Genomic DNA, 27,242 nt, shown 5'->3' with positions numbered 1-27,242 from the left:
ATAAACAAGAATAAGTTCAGTGAGCTCTATGTTCCCAGAGAGGGCAGGCTGAACCTTGCCATTCAGTGCATAGGCACTTGGACAGCTGTCAGATTGCATTCTTACATCTATGCTGACTTGCAGGAAGAAAATCTGGAGAAGCAAAAAGGATATTAAGAAAACAACTACTCTTGGGGCGCCTGGGTGGCGCAGTCGGTTAAGCGTCCGACTTCAGCCAGGTCACGATCTCGCGGTCCGTTGAGTTCGAGCCCCGCGTCGGGCTCTGGGCTGATGGCTCAGAGCCTGGAGCCTGTTTCTGATTCTGTGTCTCCCTCTCTCTCTGCCCCTCCCCCGTTCATGCTCTGTCTCTCTCTGTCCCAAAAATAAATAAATGTTGAAAAAAAAATTAAAAAAAAAAAAGAAAGAAAACAACTACTCTTGTTACTAAAAGACTGTAAAAGCGTAAAACAGAAGTGAGAACTCCAGGCATTGCAAGGGGAGATCAGGTGCTTCAGGTAGCCCACAGGGACCTCAAGTCTGTGTTCCACGTGGGCTTAGATCCAGCACTTGGAAGAAGATGCTTTAAGTGGGATAGAACATTCCTGCAGTCATTAACTGAATACTGAATAACAGCCTGATATTTAGTAGCACTGAATAAATGTACACTTCTTTCCTTTTATTTGATTTCTCTTTCTCTTCTATCATTTAACTTTTTTTTATAGGACAGCTGGGCCAATGGTCTTTTACAGTAATGCTTTTTATACTATCTGTGGCAAAGAAAAGTTTTGTTTATTTGTATCTAGTCCATTGCAAATCAGTACTTTAAAAAAGAAAAGATAATAAAAATGAATTTCTACATGCTTACTCTCAATTCCTATACTTATCAGAGACCCCAAACAGCTTATAAACCAGAACCAGTTCATGGACCACAAAGAATACTTTAGAGCTTATAACAATCTGCAGTAATAACTTTCTGAATACTTATTAAGAATCTGGTAATAAACTAGGCATTTGGGATAAATTGGTAAACAATAATGACACCATGTCTTTTGTTCATAAGAGCTCTGTAATGAGACTTTCACAAATGCTTGTTATCTGAGACAACTGAGAAAATAAGATAAACCACAATCTATACACAACACCCTTTTGAGGTTCTTCATACTGCTAATCAGAATCAGTAATATTTTACTTATTTTTTTCTTGGTTATTACTTGTGTTAACACCAAGAATTTAAGTTTAATAAGCACAGGGTGGTCTGTGTTTCCATTGAATTCTCAGCACCTTCCAATGTGATGGGTTCACATAAAATTCTCAATAAATACTTGTTTGGATTCACTGAGGGACAATCAAGTGGGAGGATGAATGAATGGATAAATAGACACATGGATTGGGTGGATGGATGGATGGATGGATGGATGGAAAGAAGGGAGGAAGGAAGAGAGGAAAAGGAAGAAGGAGGGAGAGAAGGCAGATGAATAGACAAACTTATTTAGTTGATCTAACAAGGAAACAAATTTAGTTAATTTTGGTGAATTACAAGATCAACTCTTAATTAAAAATCTTGTGAAATTTCATATGCACACCTCCATTTCTGAATCATCCCATGCTTTACAAACATATTCATCATATGTTATGATTTTTGAAACACAACAGTAAAACGTTTATAAGCAATCTGAATATGCTTTGTATAGATGAGGTATGGGGGAAGGGAAGTTCAATAAGAGAAAGTGATTTACTTTAAAGTCATATCACAAATTTAATCAGACAACAAAAAGAAATAAAAGGCATTCAGACTGGCAAGGGAGCAGTAAAAATTACACTATTTGCAGATGACATGATAGTCTACATAGAAAACCCAAAAGGCTCCACCAAAAAATTGCTAGATCTGACACACGAATTTAGTAAAGTCACAGGATACAAAATCAATGTACAGAAATCTGTTGCATTTCTATGCACCAATAGTGAAACACTAGAAAGAGAAATTAAGAAAATAATATCATTTACAATTTCACCCCAAATAATAAGATACTTAGGAGTGAAGGACCTCTACTTCACCTAAGGTCCTTAGGTGAAGGACCTCTACTCTGAAAAGTATCAAACACTGATGAGAGAAATTTAAGATGACACAAACAAATGGAAAGACATTCCATGCTCATGGGTTGGAAGAACAAATATTGTTAAAACGTCTATAGCACCCAAAGCAATCTACACATTTAATGCAATCCCTACCAAAATACCAACAGTCTTTTTCATGGAGTTAGAACAAAAAATCCTAAAATTTGTATGAAACCACACACACACACACACACACACACACACACACACACACCCCAAATAGCCAAAGCAACCTTGAAAAAGAAAAGCAAAGCTGGAGGCATCACGATTCTGGACTTCAAGTTATATTACAAAGCTGTAGTGATCAAAACAGTATGGTATTGGCACAAAAAGAGACACATAAATCAATGAAACGGAATAGGAAACCCAGAAGTAACCCACAACTATCTGGTCAGCTAATCTTCAACAAAGCAGGAAAGAATATCCAATGGTAAAAAAGACAGTCTCTTCAACAAATGGTGCTGGGGAAACTGGAAAGCAACATGCAAAAGAAAGAAACTGGACCACTTTCTTATACCATACACAAAAATAAATTCAAAATGGATGCAAGGCCTACATGTGAGACCTGAAACCATAAAATCCTATAAGAGAGCACAGGCAATAACCTCTTTGACATCGGCCATAGCAACTTTTTTCTAGATACGTTTCCAGGTGCAAAGGAAACAAAAGCAAAGATAAACTATTGGAATGACATCAACATAAAAAACTTCTGAACAGTAGAGGAAATAATCAATAAAACTAAAAGGCAACCTACAGGGTAGGAGAAGATATTTGTAAATGACATATCTCATAAAGGGTTTGTATCTAAAATATCTAAAGAACTTTTAAAACTTAACATCCAAAAAATGAATAATCCCACTAAAAATGGGCAGAAGACATGAATAGACTTTTCTCCAAAGAAGATATCCAGATGGCCGACACATGAAAAAAATGTTCATTGCTCATCATCAGGGAAATACAAATCAAAACTACAATGAGATATCACCTCACACCGTCAGAATGGCTAAAATCAGTGACACAAGAAACAACAGTTTTTGGTGACAGTGTGAAGAAAGGGGAACTGTCTTGCACTTGCACTGTGGTAAACTTTCCACTGTGGAAAACAGTATGGAGGTTCCTCAGAAAGTTAAAACTAGAGCTACCCTACAGTCCAGCTATCACATGACTAGGTATTTACCCAAGGAATACAAAAACACTAGTTCAAAGGGATACATACACCCTGATGTTTATAGCAACATTATCAACAATAGCCAAATTATGGGAATAGCCCAAGTGTTCAACAACTGATGAATGGATAAGGAAGATGTGGTATAAGTATATACACACATAGATATAAACATGCATACATACATACATACACAATGGAATATGGCTCAGCCATAAAAAAGAATGAAATCTTGTCATTTTCAATGACATGGATGGAGCTAGAGTACCATGCTAAGTAAACTAAGTCAGAGAAGGACAAATACCACATGATTTCACTCATATGTGGAATTTAAGAAACAAAATAAAATGAGCAAAGGGAAAAAAGAGAGAGGCAAACAGAAACAAGAAAGAGGCAAACAAGAGAGAGGCAAACAAGAAACAGTCTTAACTGTAGAGACAAACTGATGGTTACCAGAGAGGAGGTGGGTGGGGGGATGGGAAAATAGGTGACAGTGATTAAGAAGTATACTTGTGATGAGCACGGGGTGTTGTATGGAAGTGATGAACCCCTATATTGTACCTCTGAAATTAACATTAAACTCTATGTTAGCTAACTGGAATTTAAATAAAAACTTAAAAAAATAAATAGAAAAATAATAATAGGGTGATATCACAATTTTTTTACAAAAAGTACCTTGAGGTCCAGAACCCCATATGATTAGTCAAGGTTCTAATAACTGAGATAAATGACCATGTTCTCTTTCAAACAGCACATATTGAAATTTTTAGAAAACTCAGTTTTTATGTCGGTATAGGAGTAAATTGAGAGGCAATGTGTAAATCTTATGTTTAGCTTTAAAGTTTTTAGCTTTTCTCTGCTTCTTCTGTATTATTGAATTGCTGACATTGCATTGTGTCTGACATGTTTTTAACTGCAAAGAATCTTATTGGCCAATACCTAACAAAGTCTTTTTGTTTATATAATTGGCACATAATAATTCCTTTCCGGGATTTGTTTTTCCAGGCTTCTCAGTGATCTGTTGAATAGGATCAGAGTACTTCCTGCAAATGAGATTCTAAGGTATATCCTAATTCCAAGTCAGTGACTTCTAGTAACTTCAGTGAACTTCCTTTCTGCGAATTTTGGATCAAGACAAATCAAAATATTATGTGGAGAGCTAAATAATGTTGAATTTGGTGCTAACTGTAACTTCATTGCACCATGATAAAACAATCTAAGTACATTCTTTTCAGAGTACCTGATTTACTAGTCTACTACTGCAATATATTGAAACCTGCTATAATTATTTTTCATCTCCTTGTGGTCTCCAGAAATCATGATACCAAACAAAATAAAATGTATATCCACAAAGTGATAATAAGTGCACCTTTTATATACTTACTATTAATAAAATATAATTCTTAATAAAATAAGTTCTTGAGAATATGCTCCTCATAACTCCAGGATAAACTACTAAATGATTCAGTTACTCAATACCAATTTTTATCAAGATGGAATGCCATATGTGTTTAAAAAATCAAATAGACATTTAAGTGTTAATGCTGCTATGATCTGAACCCTTGATACTGATTTAACTGCTTCTGGCATCGCAGTATTTTGAAGAGGCTACAAATAAAGAAGGCAGGTAAGCTCACCCAAAAGAATAGATCTTGAGGTACTATTAAATAGCTGTGTAACCAGGGGACTGTCCAGTACTGTGATAGACACAAAATAACATCTAAGGCATTTTGATAAGTCTACGTTTATCATGAAGGACGTGGCTCCAAATTAGAATCCCAGCCTGCATTTTGAGAAGAATAGAAAAGGAAAAAACAAAGAGTTTTCTCACTGGGGGAAGAGTTTTCTCATTTAATCTAGATATTAAAATTCAGGCAAAAAGTCAAAAGCTTTCAAGACAACAACTATTTGAGATTAAAAAGAAAAATAGTTTTAGGGGTGCCTGGGTGGCTCAGTCACTTAAGCATCCAACTCCTGACTTTGGCCCAAGTCATGATCCCACGGTTGTGAGACAGTCCTGCATCAGGTTCTGTCCTGATGGTGTGGAGCCTGTTTGGGATTCTCTCTCTCCCTCTCTCTCTCTGCCTCTCCCCTGCTCTCTCTCTCTCTCTCACTTTCTTATTCTCTCAAAATAAATAAATAAACTTAAAAAAAAGAAAAATTGTTTGTTTTTTTAATCAAAGTAAAGGTTGTGAAATACCTGCTATATTTATCACGCATTGAAAATAAAATTTAAAGTACAGGCTCTATGAAGTAAAGGCCTAAATTAAGAGCAAAGAAGATAATAGAACATCTCTTCCATAAAATAAATGTCATGGACAAAGTGCTTTAATATGAAGACTGAATAACTTTTCTGCTTAAAATTTTGATTTTTGAAATATTTTCATCATGCTATGGGCTTAATATTTGTGTTTCTCCCATATTCATATGTTGAAATCCTAACCTCCAATGTGAGGACTTTGGGAGGTGGTTAGGTCATGAGGGTGGAAGCCTTATGAATGAGATTAATGCCCTTATAAAGAAACCCCAGGAAGCTCCCTCACCCCTCCTACCATATGAGGTTACAATGACAAGACAGACATCTATGAGGAAGTGGGTTCTCACTAGACAATGAATTTTCTGGCACCATGATCTTGGACTTCCCAGACTCTAGAAGTGTGAGAAATAAACGTGTGTTGTTTATAAGCCACCCAGCCCAAGATATCTTGTAATAGAATCCCAAATGGACTCAGGCACACAATCTAACCAAGAATGCTGAATTCCATTAAAAATTAAACAAGAAATGCCCATTTAAGTCCTTTCCAATTTTTTTTCAAGAAGATGAATTAGACCACAGCTGATCTTGCAGAACTTTTGGATAGTCAAAATAGTATACTGAATTTGAGTCTTCTTAATTCAGCATGCAAGAAGTATGTTTGAGGCATCTTGTTATAGTTTGCAACATGCTGTTATAGGTCCTAAGGGCAAGGCAGTAGAAATAACAATCTTGAAGAGAGCTGCTCAGAATAACATTTTAAGAATCAGTTCCTACTTTAATCAATCATATGACCTAGAAGTAGGTGTAAGCTATTCATTCATGCAAGCATTTAACATATTCTAAGCAAAGGGATTAAAAAATGAAAAACAGGACTTCTGGTTTCTGGTCCAAAATATAAGGAACTTGAATGTCATCACTCTGGCCTAAAAACAAGTAAAAAGCTAAGCAAACTGAAGAATCAAAAGCCTTCTTACATCTATTAGAGAGTGAAGACATACAACAAACTGCAGCCATCATAAATGGAGAGACAGACAGACAGACACAGAGAATCACAATTTACTAGAAAAGAAACCATGATCAGAAACCTCTGCAGAAACCAGAATCAGACTGAAAAACCCTAAGCTGTAACTAACAAATTACTGGAGGCTCAGTGTAGACAAGTCTGAGAGTAAAAACGTCCAGAAGAGGACATTTGTAGAAGGGTTCCCAGACTTTTGTGAGTATTAGCTCCAGGGGCCCAACCAGTTTTACCATCTCACAGTAAAAAATACAGAAAAATCCTTTGGTGCATCCAGCAGGACAAGGGGGAAAGCAACAATTTTGCGGTACTCCTGAGCATTAGAGAATTCTGTTCTTCACAAGCCCTCCCTCAAGAGAAACTATTTTACCAGAGTCTAACAACTGGGCTTTTTATTAGAACCCAACTGATCTAGGGAAGGAAAATACCCAACTCCAGGTCACACTAGCCATCCTGTGTCATGCAGTAAAAGAAGAACAGAGAGAAATTTATAGCACTAAGAGAAGAAATATCTAAAATCAATTATCTAAGTTTCCACCTTAGGAAACTAGGAAAAAAAGAGCAAATTAAGTTCAAAGGAAGCAGAAGAGAAATAATAAAAATTAGAGCAAAATCAACTAATTGAAAACAGGAAATCAGTAGAGAAAATCAATGAAAACTGGTACTTTGAAAAGATCAATAAAATTAATAAGCTTCTAGCCAGGCTAACTAAGAAAATACGAGAGTTGACACCAATTACTAACATTACAATTGCAAGAGGGAACATCACTATATACCCCATGGTAAGAGAACAATAAAGGAATACTATGAACAACTATATGACCACCAGTTTGATAATCTAGATGAAACAGACCAATTCCTTGAAAGATACAATATTTCAAAACTTACACCAGAAGAAATGGACAATGTAAATAGGTACATATCTTTTAAAGAAGTTGTATCAACAATTAACAACCTTCCAATTCAGAAATCTCCAAGCCCAGATAGATTCGTTGGTGAATTCAACCAAATATTTAAAGTAGAAATTCTACCAATCCTCTACAGTTTCTTCCAGGAGATAGAAGCAGAGGGAATACTTCTAACTATTCTACAAGGACAACATTAAAATAATACCAAAACCATCAAAGACATTAAATATAAAAATTTCTCATGTACATAGAACCAAAAATCCTCAACAAAATATTATAAATCAAATCAAACAACCTGTAAAGAGATTAGACACCACGACCAAGTAGGATTTATTCTAGATATACAAGGTTGGTTCAAAATTGAAAAATGTATTAATATAATCCATCATACCAATGGGCTAAGAAAAATCACACAATTATAACAATAGATGCAAAATTCATTTGACAAGATCCAATGCTAATTCCTGATTAAAAACTCTCAGAAAACTAGGAAAGAGGGGAACTTCTTTAACTTGATAAAACATCTACAAAACCCTATAGTTAACATCACCTGTAAGGGTGAGAAACTCAAAGACTTCCTGCAAAGGTCAGGAACAAGGCAAGGATGCCCCTTCTCAAAACTCCTTTTCATTTTTTTTTTAAATTATTTTTTATTTTTATTTTATTTTTTTTCAATATATGAAGTTTATTGTCAAATTGGTTTCCATACAACACCCAGTGCTCATCCCAAAAGGTGCCCTCCTCAATACCCATCACCCACCTTCCCCTCCCTCCCACCCCCTATTAACCCTCAGTTTGTTCTCAGTTTTCAAAACTCCTTTTCAACATAATACTGGAAATCCTAGATAATGCATTAAGACAAGAAAAGGAAATGAAAGGCATACAGACTGGGAAGAAAGAAATAAAACTGTCTTTGTTCACAGATGACTATCATCCATGTAGAAAATCTAAATCAGGAATAAAACTCCTGGAACTGATAAGTAATTAAAGAAAACTTGTAGGATACAGAGTTCTTATACAAAAGTCAATTGCTTTCCTAAATACCAGCAATGAACAAGAGGAATTTGAAATTAAGAACACAATACCATTTACATTAGCACTTCCCAAAACAAAATACTTAGAATAAACATAAGAAAATAGGTATAAGATCTAGATGAGGAAAATGATAAAACTCTGATGAATGAAATCAAAGAAAAATTAAGTAAATAGAGAGATGGCCCATGTTCATGAAAAGGAAGTCTCAATATTGTCAAGATCTCAGTTCTTCCCAATTTGGTCTATAGAGTCAGTGCAATCCCAATCAAAATAAAAAAGCAAGTTATTTTGTAGATCTGACAAACCGATTCTAAAGTTTGTATGGAAATGCAAAAGACCCTGAATAACCAACACAATACTGAAGAACAAAGTTACAGGATGGACACTACTTGACTCCCATGATTTTGCCTTATAACTGACTTAAAAGATCAAGGTTGTATAACATGAACACCTTCATTTTCCCAACTCTGCCCAATAGTTCTCTTTAACTCCACTTATCTGCTTTCCTTCTGTCTCACAAAACAAAAAAACAAAACAAACAAAAAACAAAAACAAAAACCATACTCCTCTACAGTGAAAAGGCAAATTCTTCCAGAGAGCCATCCTCTTATACAGTTGTTCCAGCTATCTCTTTTTATCACCAATGTTAGTGTTCTACATAACTCCTCACTTCAGTACTCACCCATTCCCTAACCCTTTGCAGTTGAACTTCTACTCTTATTTCTCTACACCTAATGGCTCTCTTAAATTGGGCTCTCATGCTTAGAAGGGAATGCATCAGTGATAAAGACCATTGTTCCTATACTCAGAGTTTTTATTCAGTAGGATTGAGTGGGGCTCAGAATATGCATTTTTCACAAGTTTTCAAGTGATGCAGATGATGCTGGTCCAGGGAACAACACTTTGAGAAACTGCTTTCTTGAAGATGACCAAAAATCATTTCGTAGCAAACCTGAGTAGGATCTTCCAAGTCTTCAACTTCCTTTATTGCTTCAGCTCTCAAGATTCACAATTTCCATCATCGTGCTTCAAGCCTGTCTTCCATTTCATCCTTTATGCATCCCCCATTCTGACTGAATCAGTCACTGTTTTCTGTACATGCCCCATGCCTTATATTATTCTCTCTGCCTATAGCACTCTTTTTTACTCACCCTTGCTTGTTCAAATACACAGTTCAAGTCTCAAAGTCTCTTTCTAAATGCCACTTCTTATGGAAAACTTTCCCTAAATAGCCCAACTCCCAGCCAACTGATAGTAACTCCTTTCTCTTTACCTTAGAATTTTACCTACATATCTTTTATTCAAGGGTATAACAAGGATTTTTAGAACCTGAAGCTTATACAATATGGAGGAGTAGTTCTTTCTAGGAATAAATATTTCAAAATTATTAATATAAAATTAGGTATAGGGCTTTGGAAGGAGCTCAGGCAAGTAAAGTTCTCTGAAACTTAAGCTTTTTTAGCTTCACAGTGACCTGCCTCAGTTCTTAGTGGACCTTGCATTTCCCCTTTTAGATGGTCATCTTCTGGGGCAGATATCTCTTTTTCTCTCCTCTTCTCCTTTGGTTCCTCCTTTTTCTTCTTTTAAGGGAAGCAGGTGAAAAAGAACTACAAAGTCAGACAGATTTGGATTTAAAGATCCTTTCTAACTCACTCACTTAATTGGACTTCAGTTTCTTCCATTATACAAAGAGGGTAATAGTATCTACCTTTGGAATTATAATAATATTGAATGTGATAGCAAATAAATGTCTTTAAATGGTGTTTAGGACATTATAACATTTGATAAACATTAGTTTCACTCTTTGAATGGCAATATCCAAAGCCTTATGTAATTAATTTTTAATTTTTCCTAAGACCTACCATTCCTGGCAAAGAATATGAAATGCCTAAACATACTGCTTCTTCCTAACTTTACAGCAGCTCTTATTAATACTCTCACATCAAGGAAACTACCTACAGGAATGAGGACTCTGTAAATTCTGTTGCTCTACTAGGACTTGGTTAATTTAATTTAATGGGCAATTGAGCATCAGGAAAGCAAAGGGGTGGGAGGATGTCAGGAGGAGGAAAAGGAAGTAATTTACCAAGACTTTTCACCCTGGTTTATATCAACCTATTTGCTGCTGTTGTTTATAACTTGACATCAATTTGGAACCTATCCCAGTGATCCCAAGGACATCCTCAGCTGCCTGTGGCATTCACTAACGTGCAAGGCAAAAGAAACTACTTAATTACATGTTTTCTCAATGCAAGGGAGTAACAAAGGCAAATAATTAATTTTACATAGTTCCAAAGCATAACTTTAAACAATGTAAACAGCTCATTCTAATATAAGGGACAAATTCAATCTAAAACCTAATTTTTCCATTTATGCTGATTTAAAACTGTTTTTCCTCTAAAATCACAAATGAGAGAGGAGAAATAACAACCAACACCACAGAAATACAAACAATTATAAGAGAATATTATGAAAAACTATATTCCAAAAAACTGAACAACCTAACAGAGATGGATAAATTTCTAAAAACATATATATTACCAAAACTGAAACAGGATGAAACAGAAAATTTGAACAGACTGATAACCAGCAAAGAAATTGAATCAGTAATCAAAAACTCTCAACAAACAAAAGTCCAGGACCAAAGGACTTTATAGGTGAATTCTACCAACTTTTAAGGAGGAATTAATACCTATTCTTTTCAGCCTATTCCAAAAATATAAAAGGAAGAAAAATGTCCAAATTTATTCTATGAGGCCACCATTACCCTGATACCAAAACCAGATAAGGACACACACACACATACACAAACACCCAAAAGTCACCATAAAAAAGAGAGCTATAGGCCAATATCACTGATGAACATAGATGCAAAAATATTCAACAAAATATTAGCAAACCAAATTCAATAATACATTAATACATTAAAAAAAAAACATTCAACATGATCAAGTGGGATTTATTCCTGGGTTGCAAGGGTGGTTCAATATTTGCCAATTAATCAACATGAATCAACAATGATCCTTTAAGAGAAAGGGTAAGAACCATATTATTTCAATAGACACAGAAAATGCATTTGACAAAGTACAATATCCATTCGTGATAAAAAAAAAACACCTCTTCTAAAGAGGTTTAGAGGGAACATGCCTCAATATAATAAAGGCAATATATGAAAAACCCCATAGCTAACATCATCCTTAATGGGGAAACACTGAGATCTGTTCCCCTAAGGTCAGGAACAAGACAATGATGTCCACCCTCCCACTCTTAACCACTTTTATTAACATTGTACTAGCAATCCTAGCCACAGCAATCAAAAAACAAAAATAAATAATAAGCATCCAGATTGGTAAGGAAACAATAAAACTTTCACTATTTGCAGATGACATGATGAATGATATTTTCTATATAGAAAATACAAAAGACTCCACCTAAAAACTGCTAGAACTGATAAACAAATTCAATAAGGTCACAGGATACAAAATCAATGTACAGAAATCTGTTGCATTTCTATACACCAATAATGAAACACCAGAAAGTGAAATTAAAAAAACAATCCCATTTACAACTGCACCAAAAATAATAAGACACCTAGGAATAAACCTAACCAAAGAGGTGAAGGACCTCTACTCTGAAAACTATAAAACACTGATGAAAGAAATTTAAGATGACATGAACAAATGGAAAGAACTTCCATGCTCATGGAAGAATGAATATTGTTAAAATGTCTTTACCACCCAAAGCAATCTACACATTTAATGCAATACCTATCAAAACACCAACAGCCTTTTTCACAGAGTTAGAGCAAACAATCTTAAAATTTATATGAAACCACAAAAGACGCTGAATAGCCAAAGCAACCTTGAAAAAGAAAAGCAAAGCTGGAGGCATCACAATTCTGGACTTCAAGTTATATTACAAACCTGTAGTGATCAAAACAGTACAGTATAGGCACAAAAAGAGACACATAAATCAATGGAACAGAATAGGGAACCCAGAAATGAACCCACAACTATATCACTTAATCTTCGACAAGGCAGGAAAGAATATCCAATGGGATAAAGACAGCCTCTTCAATAAATGGTACTGGGAAAACTGGACAGCAACATGCAAAAGAAAGAAACTAGCCCATTTTCTTACACCATCCACACACAAAAATAAATTCAAAATGGATGCAAGACCTACATGTGAGACCTGAAACCATAAAAATCCTAGAAGAGAGCACAGGCAGTAGCCTCTTCGATATTAGCTGTAGAAACTTCTTTCTAGATGTCTCTTGAGGCAAGGGAAAAATAAACTATGAGGACTACCTCAACATAAAAAAGCTTCTGAACAGTGAAGGAAGCAATCAATAAAACTAAAAGTCAACCTACAGGGTGGGAGAAGGTATTTGTAAATGACATATCATAAAGGGTTAGTATCTAAAATACATAAAGAGCTTCTAAACTTAACACCCAAAAAATGAATAATCCAATTAAAAAAGGGGCAGAAGAGGGCCGCCTGGGTGGCTCAGTTGGTTAAGCACCTGACTTCGGCTCAGGTCATGATCTCACAGTTTGTGGGTTCGAGCCCCGCATCAGGCTCTGTGCTAACAACTCAGAGCCTAAAGCCTGCTTCAGATTCTGTATCTCCCTCTCTCTCTCTGCTCCTCCCCCACTAACGCTCTGTCTCTCTCTCTCAAAAAATAAATAAATGTTAAAAATGGGCAGAAGACACAAACAGACATTTCTTTCTCCAAAGAAGACATCCAGGTGGCTAACAGACACATGAAAAGATGCTCGCTGTAACTCCTCATCAGGGAATTACTAATCAAAACTACAACAAGATATTACCTCACACATGTCAGAATGGCTAAAATCAACAAGAAACAACAGGTGCTGGCGAGGATGTGGAGAAAGGGGAACACTCTTGCAATGTTGGTGGGAACTGGCGCAGCTACTCTGGCAAACAGTATGGAGGTTCCTGAAAAAAGTTAAAAATAGAACTACCCTATGATCCAGAAATCATGCTACTGGGTATTTACTCAAAGAATACAAAACCACTAATTCAAAGGGATACATTAACCTCTATGTTTATAGAAGCATTATTTGCAATAACCAAGATATAGAAGCAACCCAAGTGCCTATCAACTAATGAATGGATCAGGAAGATGTGGTATGTATGTGTACACACACATACACACGTACACACGCACACATGCACACACACAATGGAATATTATTCAGCCATAAAAAGTAATGAAATCTTGCCATTTTCAATGACCTGGATGGAACTAGAGAGTATTATGCTAAGTGAACTCAGTCAAAGACAAATACCATATGATTTCACTCATATATGGAATTTAAGAAACACCAAGTGAGCAAAGGGGGAAAAAAGAGGGAGAGAAGCCAAAAAGCAGACTCTTAACTACAGAGAACAAGCTGATGGTTATGAGAAGGGGGGTGGCAGTGGGATGTGTTAAATAGTTGATGGGGATTAAGGAGTGCACTTGTGATGAGCACTGGGTGATACAAAGAAGTGTTGAATCACTATACTGTACACCTGAAACTAATATTGCACTGTATGTTAACTAACTGGAATTAAAATAAAAACTAAAAAAAAACTGTTTTCTCTCAACAAAAAGAAAAAAAAAACAAGTCCCATTCTTGATCGGCAAAAATTATAATAAAGAGCTAATTTTAGTAGTATGTGAATTTATTGATACTAACTGTAAAATTAAAAAAGGGAGTCAAAATTTCTGGTGTGCCATTTCAAGCCATTTAGCATGGTATACAGGAACATTTTTGCTCACTCTACATTTTTTAGTAGAACTTTTTCCAATGCGTCAAATATGAAATATTCTTAAACCCATGGGCAAAAAGCAAGTGATAAGAGTCTGTTCCTATGTTGATGACACTGATAGTGGCCTAAAAAAGTTTAGAGACCATTATCTCAACAAATAAAAAAAATTCTATTTGATATTAAGCCACAAAGAGAGAAAGTTTAAAATTCAGTTTTCATTACAAGTGTCTCTATAGGGTGCCTGGATGGCTCAGTCAGTTGAGCATCCAACTTTTGGTTTCAACTCAGGTCATAATCCCAGGGTCATGGAATGGAGCCCAACATCAGGCTCCATGTTAAGTGTGGAACCTGCTTAAGATTCTCTCTCTCTCTCTCTCTCTCTCTCTCTCTCTCTCTCTCTCTCTGTCTCTCTCTTTCCCCTCCTCTATTCATGCTCTCTTTCTCTTAAAAAAAAAAAAAGGGAAGTGGCTCTATTGTATTCTATCTCAATTTTAAAAAATAAAACAAAGGAATAATCCTGTCTAGATTTATGGAGCAGCCCAAAATAAGAACTTTGAAATATAAAATATAAAACCACATTTATAGGACACAGAATTTAGGAAGAATGACTGTCCCTTTCACCTAGAATTAATTCTAGAATTGGTGTATTTGAATACCATCCATGTGGTCAGTCCAGGGCTGAAATCTATATGGAACAATTCAAAATAATGCATGGTTATTTTTGCTTATTAAATAATAAAACAGTTGTTTAGTAAATAATTTTTTCTTGGTAAATATTGGGAAAAAATTGAAATAATCCATACCTTAAGATTCCAAATAAACAAATAAACTGAACAAAGCTAATTTAGAAAGTACCACCTGTTTGATAGAGTTATATTAGGTAAAATTTACAAAGAAATTAGAGTCAACAACAAAATATTTCTCTTACCTGAAATGGAAGATAGTTTCAAGAGGCCAAATCTAAAACATGTCATAATTTTGGTTTATTTAATGGATTCTTTTGGTTAGTAACCTAGCAATCAATTACCTATTCTACAAGTAGAATCACATTTAAAATGAACCAACTATATCATTCCTGACCTCTGCAAACTAAATTATTAGATTAAAAAATAAGGACTTTGTAAACAATAACTTGAAATATGTATGTTAAATATTGTCCCTAGTCTATAATAATAATGCTACCAATGGATTTTACTAACACATTGGTCTAGGCTACTGAGATTTACTTACTGAACACAGGTCTAACAAAGCAAGCAATGTTGAAATCTTACCCTCTGGCCAGGACTTATTGAGAAGGAAATGTTCTCTAATATGGCATTTCCACCATCTGTATACTTTGCTGTAAGGTCTTTGACTGTCATTTGGCCCCCTGAGGGCCAGATGTCATCTTCCCTCACATGCTGATTCTCAGTAATCATAACTTTTGAGAGCGGGATGTCCTTGGATGGTTTGAATGGCTTGCTAGGTGGTTTACTTTCTTCTGTAGGCATGTCAATAAACTTGAAGACTCGGCTCACAGATCGCATCTGAAATGAAATAACAATGTTTCATTTTTGTTTAATAACTGCAGGCAATGCCATAATTAGTGTGATGTTTCCTTAAAAAATAACATGTAAGATGTGATGCCCGACCGTCGTCACTTGGTTATTTGTCAGAAGGTTTTTCAATGAACTAACAGGAAATAATTGGATATAATTAAAAGCTTAACCAAAGAGAATTAGATAGGATTTATATAAATGGGCTCTGTATAGACCTGTTTATTTTTGTGAGTCTTTAATTCTCAGTTATGCAAGCCACACATAAATAGCCCAACTATACTCAAAGGAATAGATGATGTCAAGAGGGAAATTTTTTTCTTCAACTATGAACAACACTGCACACTCTTGTATAACTGGTATATTATGATAAAATGTTCCACGCCTCAGAACCACTACTAAAGATTCTTGCCTTTCTCTCAAACGGCCTTAAAAACGATCTACAATTTTAGGGGTGCCTGGGTGGCTCAGCTGGTTAGGCATCTGACTCTTAAATTTGGCTCCGGTCATGAGCTCATGGTTTGTGGGATCAAGCTCCATATCGGTCTTCACACTAACAGCATGGAGCCTGCATGGGATTTTCTCTCCCTCTCTCTCTGCCCCTTCCTTGCATGTGTGTTCTCTCTCTCTCTCTCTCAAAATAAATAAATGAACTTAAAAAAAAAAAAACCTATCTACAATTCTGTAAGTCAGCTGGGTGGCAATGAATCCTTGCTGCTTAGTAAATTTTGAATGACTTCACAATAATCTTCAAATAAATTTAAGTCCTTGTCCTATATTTGTAGTTAAATAATTACATTTTAAATCTAAATAACCACCAGATCAATATCCACTGCTGAGCAAAATGTCATTGCATATAAAAGTTGTGTTTGAAATTAAGTACACATTTGTTTTATAAGCCTATTTAATACATATACCTTTAATGTGCACAGAAATGAAAGAGCTCAACTATTTTTTAAAGGTGCTTAGCTTAATTCTTTAACAAGAACACATTCTGCTGAATAGTTATGATTGGAATCTGGAATATAATTTTATTATTTATTTATTTATTTATTTATTTATTTATTTATTTATTGTTAATGTTTAGTGATTTTTGAGAGAGAGATAAAGTGTGAGTGGGAAAGAGGCAGAGAGAGAGGGAGACATAGAATCAGAAGCAGGCGTCAGGCTCTGAGCTATCAGGACAGAGCCTGGGGAGTGGGGGCTGGAACCTACGAACTGTGAGATCATGACCTGAGCCAAAGTCAGACACTCAACTGACTGAGTCACCCAGGCACCCCTGGAATATAACTTTTAAAATAGCCTTACAAACAACAGGCTCTTAATAAATATTTGAAAAAAATTAATAAAAGAATAAATATGTGAATGATTATATATACATGAATAAATCAGTGAATAACAAGAAAGAGCTGAAGACTGAATTCACTCAATTTCTATTTTTAATATACCATCCTTGATGGCTCAGCCCTTCCCAGGTATTAACTGCTTATTCAACAGAAATTTATTGCTTTTTTTGTCTTAAAAGTAATTATTGATTCTAGTTTTACTCAGTCAAGAATTCAACCCTCTCCTTTACAATGTTAATTTATAACCTTATTTACAGTTAAGGCTTAGATTAGAAATGATTTCTTACATTGCCTGTTTTCACATGCTATTGATCAAGTTTGCTATTTGTGAAGTTCTTCTGTCTAGTAATGTGGTTGCTTCATTTTTTTATCTTGAAAATACCTTCAGATTATCTTCAATAATTTTTCAAGATTCAAGAGGAGAACCCTTTTAAGCCAAATCCATTGTTAATGAAAGTGAAAAGTTTCTAAAGCACACATCCATTACAAATAACTCTAGAATGGCTCCTACACATGATATTTTCAAATCCAAATTATGAGTGACTTTCAGAGGTTGTTAAATACTGATTCAGTTATTTTTTATTAACTTTGAATTAAAGTATACTCTTGCATTTCATTGTCATTTATTTTCCTAGAGAGCTAATTGATCTGGAAGGTCAATTAGAATTGTAACTAATGCTGAGATGGAAATGCCAGAGAAATAGCTCAAATGCATTTAAAATATTTTATTGTATTCATCATGCATAAAAATAATATTACTCTCTTAAAATCATTGAGAGAAATGTAGCTTAGTTTTATAAAATAAAGTGAGACTGTTGACATCTCTGTACATCAATGCAAAGAACTCTACACTAGTCTTCAAGTGCTTTAGCACATCAAGAAAGCTACTATGTATCAAAAATCCTTCATACTTTAATACTTCCAGTGAGCAATTAAATATTGCTATCTAAACTACTCCAAATCATATGCAGTGTTATTAGAAAATTATATTTAAAATCACTATTTTGGCAGCACTGACATGTATATAATTTGTGTGTGTGTGTGTGTGTGTGTGTGTGTGTGTGTGTGTGTAAGGAGTTGTGAAGACCATAGCAAATTACTATTCCATTAGTGAGGCTTACCACTGAGGGTGAACCTAGAACTTCAAAGTCAAATGCAGTGGGTTGTACCTACCTAATTTAGAAAATGAAATTTTCTTTTTTAAGTTTATTTATTTTGAGAGAGAGAGAGAAATAGAGAGAGAGAACAAGCAGGGGAGGATCAGGGAGCGAGGGAGAGAGAGGATTCCAAGCAGGCTTTATGCTGTCTGCGTGGAGCCTGACGTGGGGCTTGAACTCATGAACTGTGAGATAATGACTTGAGCCGAAATCAAGAGTCAGACACACTTAACTGACTGAGCCATCTAGGTACCCCTGGAAATGAAATTTTCAACTCATCATCTTTCATATAGTCTAATTGCTTAAAGTTACTATAGTTACTATAGTTACCCACAGCATGGTCAAATATCGCTGACCAAGAACAAGTTCTTAACAACGGGTACTCATCCACAGCATACAAGCAGACACTCATTCAGTTCAGTGAATTAGAACATTTTTTGATGAGGAGAAAAGGTGGTTAGTGCAGATACCTGCATCATGGCCAGTTTTGTAGCTCTAAAATGCCACTGCTGAATAGATGATGTGGCTAGATGATATTATGAATTACTAATTCCTTGTACCTCAAAGGCTCTCCAATTATTATATTCTACTTCCATTCTACTTGCTTTTTAAAGGGAAAACCACAATAGAACCAGAACGAAGAAAATCAATTCTGGTCTTTTAAGTTTCAAAAATTGGCTTTTAGAACCAGAGATGGATAGTTGAAAATTCTTAGCTACATGAGTATTGACTTTAAAGTTTCAAAAATCAAAGTCTGAAAGACTCAAGTCACACTGTTTATGCAAAAACAGTAGCCAGAGATGAATTTATGATAGGTGAAAAACAGTTTCTCTCCTCACTACATAATCTGACTCATGAATGGCGTTTAACAAAAAGGCTTAGACACCAGTTCCTCTAAAAATGAGTCCTGCCCTGCAACCAAACTCAAGTTCTATCCTTGGGTAGATTTAGAGGACTTTTGGAACACAAGAGGTCTATGCCTCAATTTCTAGGTGGAGGCCTGGAATTAGGCATACCTTAGAGAAACATCCTAAGTGCCTGGAATGGCATGGAAGCACTACAGTAGACATGGGTGCTTGGCATATCTAGACCCAAATAACTCAACAAAGCTTCAGATTTTCCTGTATTTCTAGAGGGGTGTTGAAGGGAAGCCAAATCCCAATCCTTTAATCCCTCAGGGTCTTCCATGCCCAAGGCATGGAAAAAGTTGAGAGAGAGCTCATCAAAGAATTCACAATCAGGATCAGAAGAACAAAGATTCAATCTCCCTGCACTGTACTCCTCTAGGTCAAAGAGCAACATCAATGCCTCAGAGACAGAGCACAGATAAGGGGCAACCTATGGCCAGATGCTCCCTCCCCTCAGGATCTAGGCATTCTGTAAACTCCATTCAGAATTTAGATTCACTTCCAACAAGATTTCTGAAGACACTGACATTGCTTCTTGCACTCAGCAGCATGTGTGTTCAAGTAGAAAATGAATTCAACTATAGCAAAAGTGGAGTCATATTTCTTACACGCTTGATTTCATAGCTAAAAATTTATAGCTGGCCCAGGATGGACCCAGGTTTGATGGAACTTAAATAATTGAAGGGACTCTTACATTAAAGACTCAACATTATGCATTAATGGGGCACCTGGATGGCTCAGTCAGTTGAGTGTCTGACTCTTGGTTTTGGCTCAGGTCATGATCTCATGATTCAAGGGTTCAAGCCCCATGTCTGTGTTATTAGCACAGAGCTTGTTTGGGATTCTCTCTCTCTCTGTCTCTGTCTCTGTCTCTCTCTCTCTCTCTCTCTCTCTCTCTCTCTCCCCGCCTCTCTGCCCCTCCCCTGCTCACACATGTTTTCTCTCTCTCTCTCAAAATAAATAAATAAACTTAAAAAAATGCATGTATAATTAAGTATAGGGCCTCTGAAGGTGCCCATGCAAGAGACAGACCTGAAGCTTACACTCCACAGGGTTAATGTTAAGCCCACATTGCCTATTACAGTAACCTTATTCAAAGCATTCCATGTTGTATCCTTCCCATCTAGCGTTTAGCACTATGCTGTCCCTTAATAAATCTTTGTTAGGGATGAGTGAATCCATTGTTCTACCTCATATGCAGAAAGCAGTATCTGGGCAGGGCAAATGACAGCGCTAGGAGTCCTTCAGTAGGAAATCGGGGCTGCAACCGTACCTCACAGCTTCTCAGTCTGAAAATACACGTTGCTATTTGGATTTGAAGTGGCAACATGCCAAACGATTTTTAGTCTCATCTAGTTGTTCTGAATTGAGTTTTTTTTTTTAAATGTTTATTTATTTTTGAGACAGAGAGAGACAGAGCATGAGCAGGGGAGGGGCAGAGAGAGAGGGAGGCACAGAAGCTGAAGCAGGCTCCAGGCTCTGAGCTGTCAGCACAGAGCCCGACATGGGGCTCTAACTCACGAACTGTGAGATCATGACCTGAGCCGAAGTCGGACGCTTAACCGACTGAGCCACCCAGGCGCCCCTGAATTGAGTTCTTTTTAACGTAACTTAATCCTTTTTCTAATTTAGAGTGTCTATTAGCATTTTCAAGTGATATGTGAAAACCACCGTGCCACTGGATGGAAATTCAGATTTGGCAATTATCAGCGTGACTGTAGACTGTAGACTAGCTGCCTCTTCCTGTGCAGTGAAGGGGCTGCCCTAGGAGGCATGAGGGGCAGCTCTCTGTGGCCTGCTGACAGGAAAGTCTCAAAGTAGCCATCACCGGTTGAGGTGAGAGCACTTGTCTTAGAATTCAAGAAGTAAATGCTGAGGGCAAAATGACACTCAGGCGCTGAGACGCTCAACCTATTCTTCACGAGAAGAGGAAAACCTGACATAATCTGTACAGACTTCTATAAAAGTTGAGTTTAGCCACAATGAGGTGGCATTTTTACTTGAGAATCAGCTGCTTTAAATTTCTGGTTTTGTTAAATTTATTATGCTGCAAAAATTCTCCTAAGTCAATCTTTAAAACTGAATCTCATTATCTTTATAATAATTTCTGAAGTTACTAATCTAAGGATCAGGAGAACAAAGTCTTTGGGGAGTGTGATAGTCTTAACAAAAAGAAAGCTCCACAATCTTATCTCAACCTTATTTTTTAACGGATTTGTTCAGTAACAAAAAAAAAAAAAAAAAAAAAAAAGATTCCTGATTTTCCTTTTCCCTTTCTATTGACAAAGAAGGAAGAAAAGGCTTAAAGACCTTTTCTAGAGCAAGTTAGAAACCCAGACTCCTCTCCCTCAGGAAAATATTTGCTCTGTTTCCTTTTACCCTTTTGGTTGTTTAGAAAACAGGGCATCAAAATTATGCATTAACACCTAGACTATATGCATAATGCCAGAGGAGCCATGATAATAGAAAATATATTTCATAAGCCCAACATCTGGCTGGCAATACTGTAAAGAGATTTCATAACTGGTTGTCCCAGGAAGATGACAAGAAATAAATGTGAGGCAAATCATCAGCGAAACTGATACAATGTGAAAAACTTCACACACTTTAAAAAAAAATTTTTTTAATGTTTATTTATTTTGACAGAGAGACAGAGCATGAGCCGGGGAGGGGCAGAGAGAGAGAGGGAGACAAAGAATCCAAAACAGGCTCCAGGCTCTGAGCTGTCAGCACAGGGCCCGATGCGGGGCTTGAACTCACAAATGGTGAGATCATGACCTGAGCCGAAGTTGTACGCTCGACCGACTGAGCCACCCAGGCGCCCCAAAACTTCACACACTTTATAACAGAAATTTTTAAACTGCGAAGTACATAAAAGGAAGGTTTTAAATCATCAATCCTTCCTGGCAGGCCCAAACCAGATGCTCTTCAGAACTTCTAATACACACCTGAAACCCAGAGCCACATTACAGTCATTAGCATAAGCTTTCGGCCATGCACAGAGACTTAGGAGATCATGGTTATCATGAAAACTGATTCTCTACTCAAAACATATTCCTGAAACTTTAGACTATCTTTTTGTGTCTATTACTTATGCTTGAGAATTTAAAAAGTCAGTCAAGCACTGTAATGCTATCAATTATTAACAGCATAAGTGAGTTACTTATACTATATACTCTAATCCTTTCTAAATTATTATAGCTTTCTGTTACATGAATTGTTTATTGCCAACCTGTAGCAAACCACATGGCAAATCAATGTCACTTTTTCTGACTGCAAGAAGCAATAGAGATAGTGTTCCTGACACAAGAGAAAGAAAACCCATTACAACCAAAGACAAAAGGCATATCCTAAAAAACACAGAGGTATCAAATATGTTGTTCTCTATTTTCAATAATTGAGAACTTTAGCAATCATGATACTAAGTGTGCCAATGGGCAAAAGAAAACTCTAAAACTTACCCTTTAATCTGAAAGGTCCCACATCACTTGTTGAATCTACTACTCAAACTTGAACTTACTTACACTCTATCTGGTATTATTATTTTTAAAAAGCTCATGACAGGCCATCAGCAAGTGCTTGATGAATAAAATTGGGTCAATATGGTATTCATTAAAAGTATTTCAAAGGAAATCTCAAGGAATCTAAAACATCATATCAAAATATTCTTCCAAGGTGTATTTAATAAGATTTTTCTCTAAGCATCTTAATTTTGAAATATTTTGGCTTCCCCAAAGAACTCTGTTACTAAGAATCATCCTTTATATGTTATATATCTATATCTATATCTATATCTATATCTATATCTATATCTATATCTATATCTATATCTACCTATCTATCTATCTATATCATTAGCTAATATATAGGGCAGAAATGATCACTGGTGTTCCATCAAATCTATGTAAATTCTATGCCATAGACAAGAGGTTAGCATAACTATGGCCAAATCCAGCCATACCCACTTGTTTACATTAGCTGAGCAGTTGCCATAACGACCATATAGCTCACTAAACTGAAAATAGTAACCATCTGACCCTTTGCAGAAAATGTCTGCTGACCCCCTGCTATGACACACACAAAAAAATCAGAGCTAAAATGGATTAGAGATCATCTAATCCAGTGATTCACAAATCTAGATACACATGAGAATCACCTGGAACACTTTTAAAAATATGGACCTCATGCTCAGTCACCCTGCCTCTGACCCAAAGAATTGATTTAATTGATCCTAAAGGACCCTACGTAACCTATATTTTTATGAAGTTTCCTCATGTGCTGTGAGGTTGAGAACCTCTGATCTAATCCATTCATTCTTGGTACAAATGAAAAAATTGAAACACAGGAAGTTAAAGTGATAGACATAAAGCTCAACAAATTTTTTCAACTTTCCTCAACAAATTTTCTCAACTTTCCAACACTCTAGCAATCCTTTATGGCTCTCATAAGCCTCTCCTACTAATTCAATATTTTAGAACACCTCAGAGGCACTTTCTTTCTCTTTGTTGGCTCTAGTAACAGACTGGTTGAGAGTTCTTGCACTCTGACCAGGAGTGGTGAATCACTGGCATTTAGCAGTCAGGGATAGTGGCAAAGAGGTCTAATTCCTCTGAGCATCTAGAATAATGCCTATCATGCCAATCAAGACTTGAAATCTTTCATACCAAAAGGATGCAGAAGAGAATGTCAGAGCTAACACGGACCTTAGAAAATTTCTAACCAAACTGTTTCCTTTTACAAAGTTGAAAAGTGAAGCCCTCAAGGGAGTTAGGACTTGCCTAAGGCAACATGACATCTTGGTGATAAGGCCAGAGTGGAAAACAGAGTAGAATGCAACTCTTCAGGACAGAAAGAAAATGTTTGGATGAAAAGAAGTTTTGGGACAGATGTCACAAATGGAAAACATGCCACAAAGCCTCATGAGAACAGAAAAACAAAGAAAGATATGATCAACAGACCATTAAAAGAGGGGAGGGTTGCTTGGTTAGCTCAGTCAGTTAAGGGTCTGACTTGGCTCAGGTAATGATCATGGGTCTGAGCCCTGCGTCGGATTCTGTGCTGACAGCTTGGAGCCTGGAGCCTGCTTCAGATTCTGTGTCTCCCTCTGTCTCTGCTCCTCCCTTGCTTGCGCTTTCTCTCTTTCTCTCTCTCTCTCTCTCTCTCTCTGTGTCTCTCTCTCCCTGTCTCTCAAAAATAAACATTAAAAAAATTTTTTTAAAGAGGGAAAAAAATAGGAGAAATGAATCCTCCCCTCAAATTCTTATAGGAAAAACTGCTTTCAATACAAGAGAATTAGGCACCAGGAGCAACAAAGAAAAGCCCTTTTTTCTTCCCATCAGATTTCTTGTTGATCATTGTACCATCATCGTCACCTGATCCTTACTGGAACCCAAAATAAACACAGGCAATAAAAGGATAAAGGAAAAACAGAGGGAGTTTCTATTGACAGAAAACTCTTCTCAGATTGCATCAATTTTGCAAGAACTTTCTGGAATCTCATTAACTTGAATCTAAAGTGTGCGCCCTGCAGATATGCAGTCTTCCCTGCTCATCCTGCTGCCCTTCTTCCTCTTGTGTTATTATCAGGAACACACAGTACAACAGACATGTGTTATCTGCTGCTGTCCTTAGAGAATGAAGGAAGCAGGATAATCTTCATATTTTCAGATCTTGTAGTTGTGATATCACTATGTGGTAGACAGTCTTGAAAATACATGAATTGTCAATTGCCTCATTCAAAGAAGAGACTTTGAGTGTGGGTAATTTATCAGTCACTGGATGGCTTGGTATTGCTAAGTCTGAAACACCACCTTTGTACCCATTCTAACTCTTATTTATTTAATCTTCATTCATTCATGGAGGCAGAAATATAGGTATGCACTGCTTATTTAAGATATATAATGCTTAAGTATCTAACAATGGGACAAAGAGAAGCTTTATGGTACAAAAATGCCAAGCATCTTGTGAATCCAAAGAAAATAAATCAGTACACAGATTTGTTAACTAAGAATACAAAGAAAAATTTAAAATTATAGCTTTAGCAATAACAACTGTAATTCTTACAGCACTTCAAGTATGGAGGTAAAAAGAAGTAACGCTTCTTTTTTCACCCCATGTACAGAATGATGTAAAATATACAAATAAAACAAACAGACATATACACAATTCATGTTAAAATGAAGAGTTAATCTGAAATAACAGCTTCAAAAAAATTTTTTTAATGTTTATTTATTTTTGAGACAGAGAGAGACAGAGCATGAATGGGGGAGGGTCAGAGAGAGAGAGGGAGATACAGAATCTGAAACAGGCTCCAGGCTCTGAGCTGTCAGCACAGAGCCTGATGCGGGACTCAAACTCATAGACCATGAGATCATGACTTGAGCCGAAGCTGGATGCTTAACCGACTGAGCCACCCAGGCACCCCTGAAATAACAGCTTTTAAAACACTGTTATATCAACCAAAATAACTAGAAATTCCTTAAAATGGGGATTTCCACTGGGAATTATTAAATTTGACTCTATGATAATTTTATTATTTTTTAAATTTCTGAGGTGATTCACAGAGTATTAAACTATATCGTTCATAAGATGACAATGATTTTTTTTCCAAACTACTATATAAAGCCAGACAAATTAGTAGGTAGAACAGAAGGTTTATTCCCTTTTAATGGTCTCTTGATACCCCATGTGGTATTTTGAAGAAATTCTAGGTAAGAACTTATGCCCCAAAATGGTCTACAGTAGAGATATGAATGAGTAATTTATTGACAGATGGTTTCTGAAGCATGGAGTCCGATGGTAACAGCTAGAAAGAATACAGGTAGAAGAGGGCTGGACTATAGCTGATGTTCAGAGATCTGTAAGAGGAGGGGCCATCAAAGAGAATTAAGAAGGAACCAAAGAGGTAGCAGAGACAGACAGGAGTAGCATCATGGTAGTGAGAGAAGAAAGTATCACCGGAAGAAGGATTTGTTCATGGCATAAGTACTGCTGAGAGGGTAAGGAAAACAAGGACGCTGGTTCTGGCAAGATGTTGGCCATGAGTCATGGGGGTGATGGAAATCAAGTGAAGCAGGAGACATGCCCTCTTTCAGGAAACTGTGCTATAAATAGATCAAAGGAAAGAGGTGCTTTAGCTACAGCTCAAACAGAGGTAGTTTTATGATAGGGAGAGAGGTCCCACATAGAAGAGTGAATTACCTATTATTGGCCTTTAAATAGGAACAAAGACAGAGGGAAGGTAGAGCATATGAGTAGAGGTATAGTAGGGTGGAGAGAAACAAGGAAATTCTTTCCGGTTGCATCTGTGTTTTTCTATGAAGTTCGTAGCAAGGTCACTGGCTGAGAGTGCAGGTGGTGGAATTATTGGAGCTCCTGAGAAAAGATAAGAAGGTGGGAAAGAACTATCTTAGGGAATATAGTAAAGAGTTTATTAGGAAAATGTAATAAAAGGGCTGTCGGTCAGCTTTGAGTGCTGATAATTGAGATGTGTAGCCAGTCACAAATACAAAGTGACATGAAGTAAGGATAAGGAAGGGTTATCATCCAAATATTACCCTTCCTGGTTGGAAGCTAATAAAAGCTGCACCTGGGTGTACTCAACTGATGAGCGGTAAAAGAAAAGTCATTTGCCGCTTTCATGTCTTCATTGTTCTGTTTATGTTTGAATCTGTGCCCATGTCTAAAGTAGGCCAGATGGGTAAATGAAATATTCTTTCAAATCCTAAAAAATTAAAGTGTGCATCAAAACATCCTGTTTACTGTGTTTAAACTCAGATCTAAGTTTGGTTAAGACACTTAGTAATGTAAAATGAGAATACCCTGAGTTTTTCCTTCAAAGATCACAAGGACCTTCAGTGTTAACATCATATAGATGTGAATTTGAGGGCACAGCTTTCTCCCCTCTTACCCTCAACATATACCAGATGAAAATAAAAAGATCAGTATACAAATTTAGCAGTTGTATAGGTAAGAGCTGTATCATGGGATTTAAAAAGTGGATAAATGCTCATGAGGGCCCAGGAAAGACCATGTATCC

At 36.4% G+C, this 27,242-nt stretch overlaps 1 protein-coding gene across 3 annotated transcripts in view; it reads right to left on the bottom strand.

Moving 5' to 3' along the window:
• Positions 1-27,242, bottom strand: part of CFTR (CF transmembrane conductance regulator) — a 188,512-nt gene that overhangs the window by 25,906 nt on the left and 135,364 nt on the right. For all 3 annotated transcript variants that reach the window (XM_047850178.1, XM_047850177.1, XM_047850179.1), the window contains one exon: positions 15,530-15,784. In XM_047850178.1, coding sequence (XP_047706134.1) covers positions 15,530-15,784 — 255 coding nt within the window. The remainder of the gene's footprint in view (positions 1-15,529; positions 15,785-27,242) is intronic.

This window comes from Prionailurus viverrinus, chromosome A2 (assembly GCF_022837055.1).
Source record: "Prionailurus viverrinus isolate Anna chromosome A2, UM_Priviv_1.0, whole genome shotgun sequence".
Taxonomy (NCBI): domain Eukaryota; kingdom Metazoa; phylum Chordata; class Mammalia; order Carnivora; family Felidae; genus Prionailurus; species Prionailurus viverrinus.
This window is presented reverse-complemented; position numbering and strand designations above follow the sequence as displayed.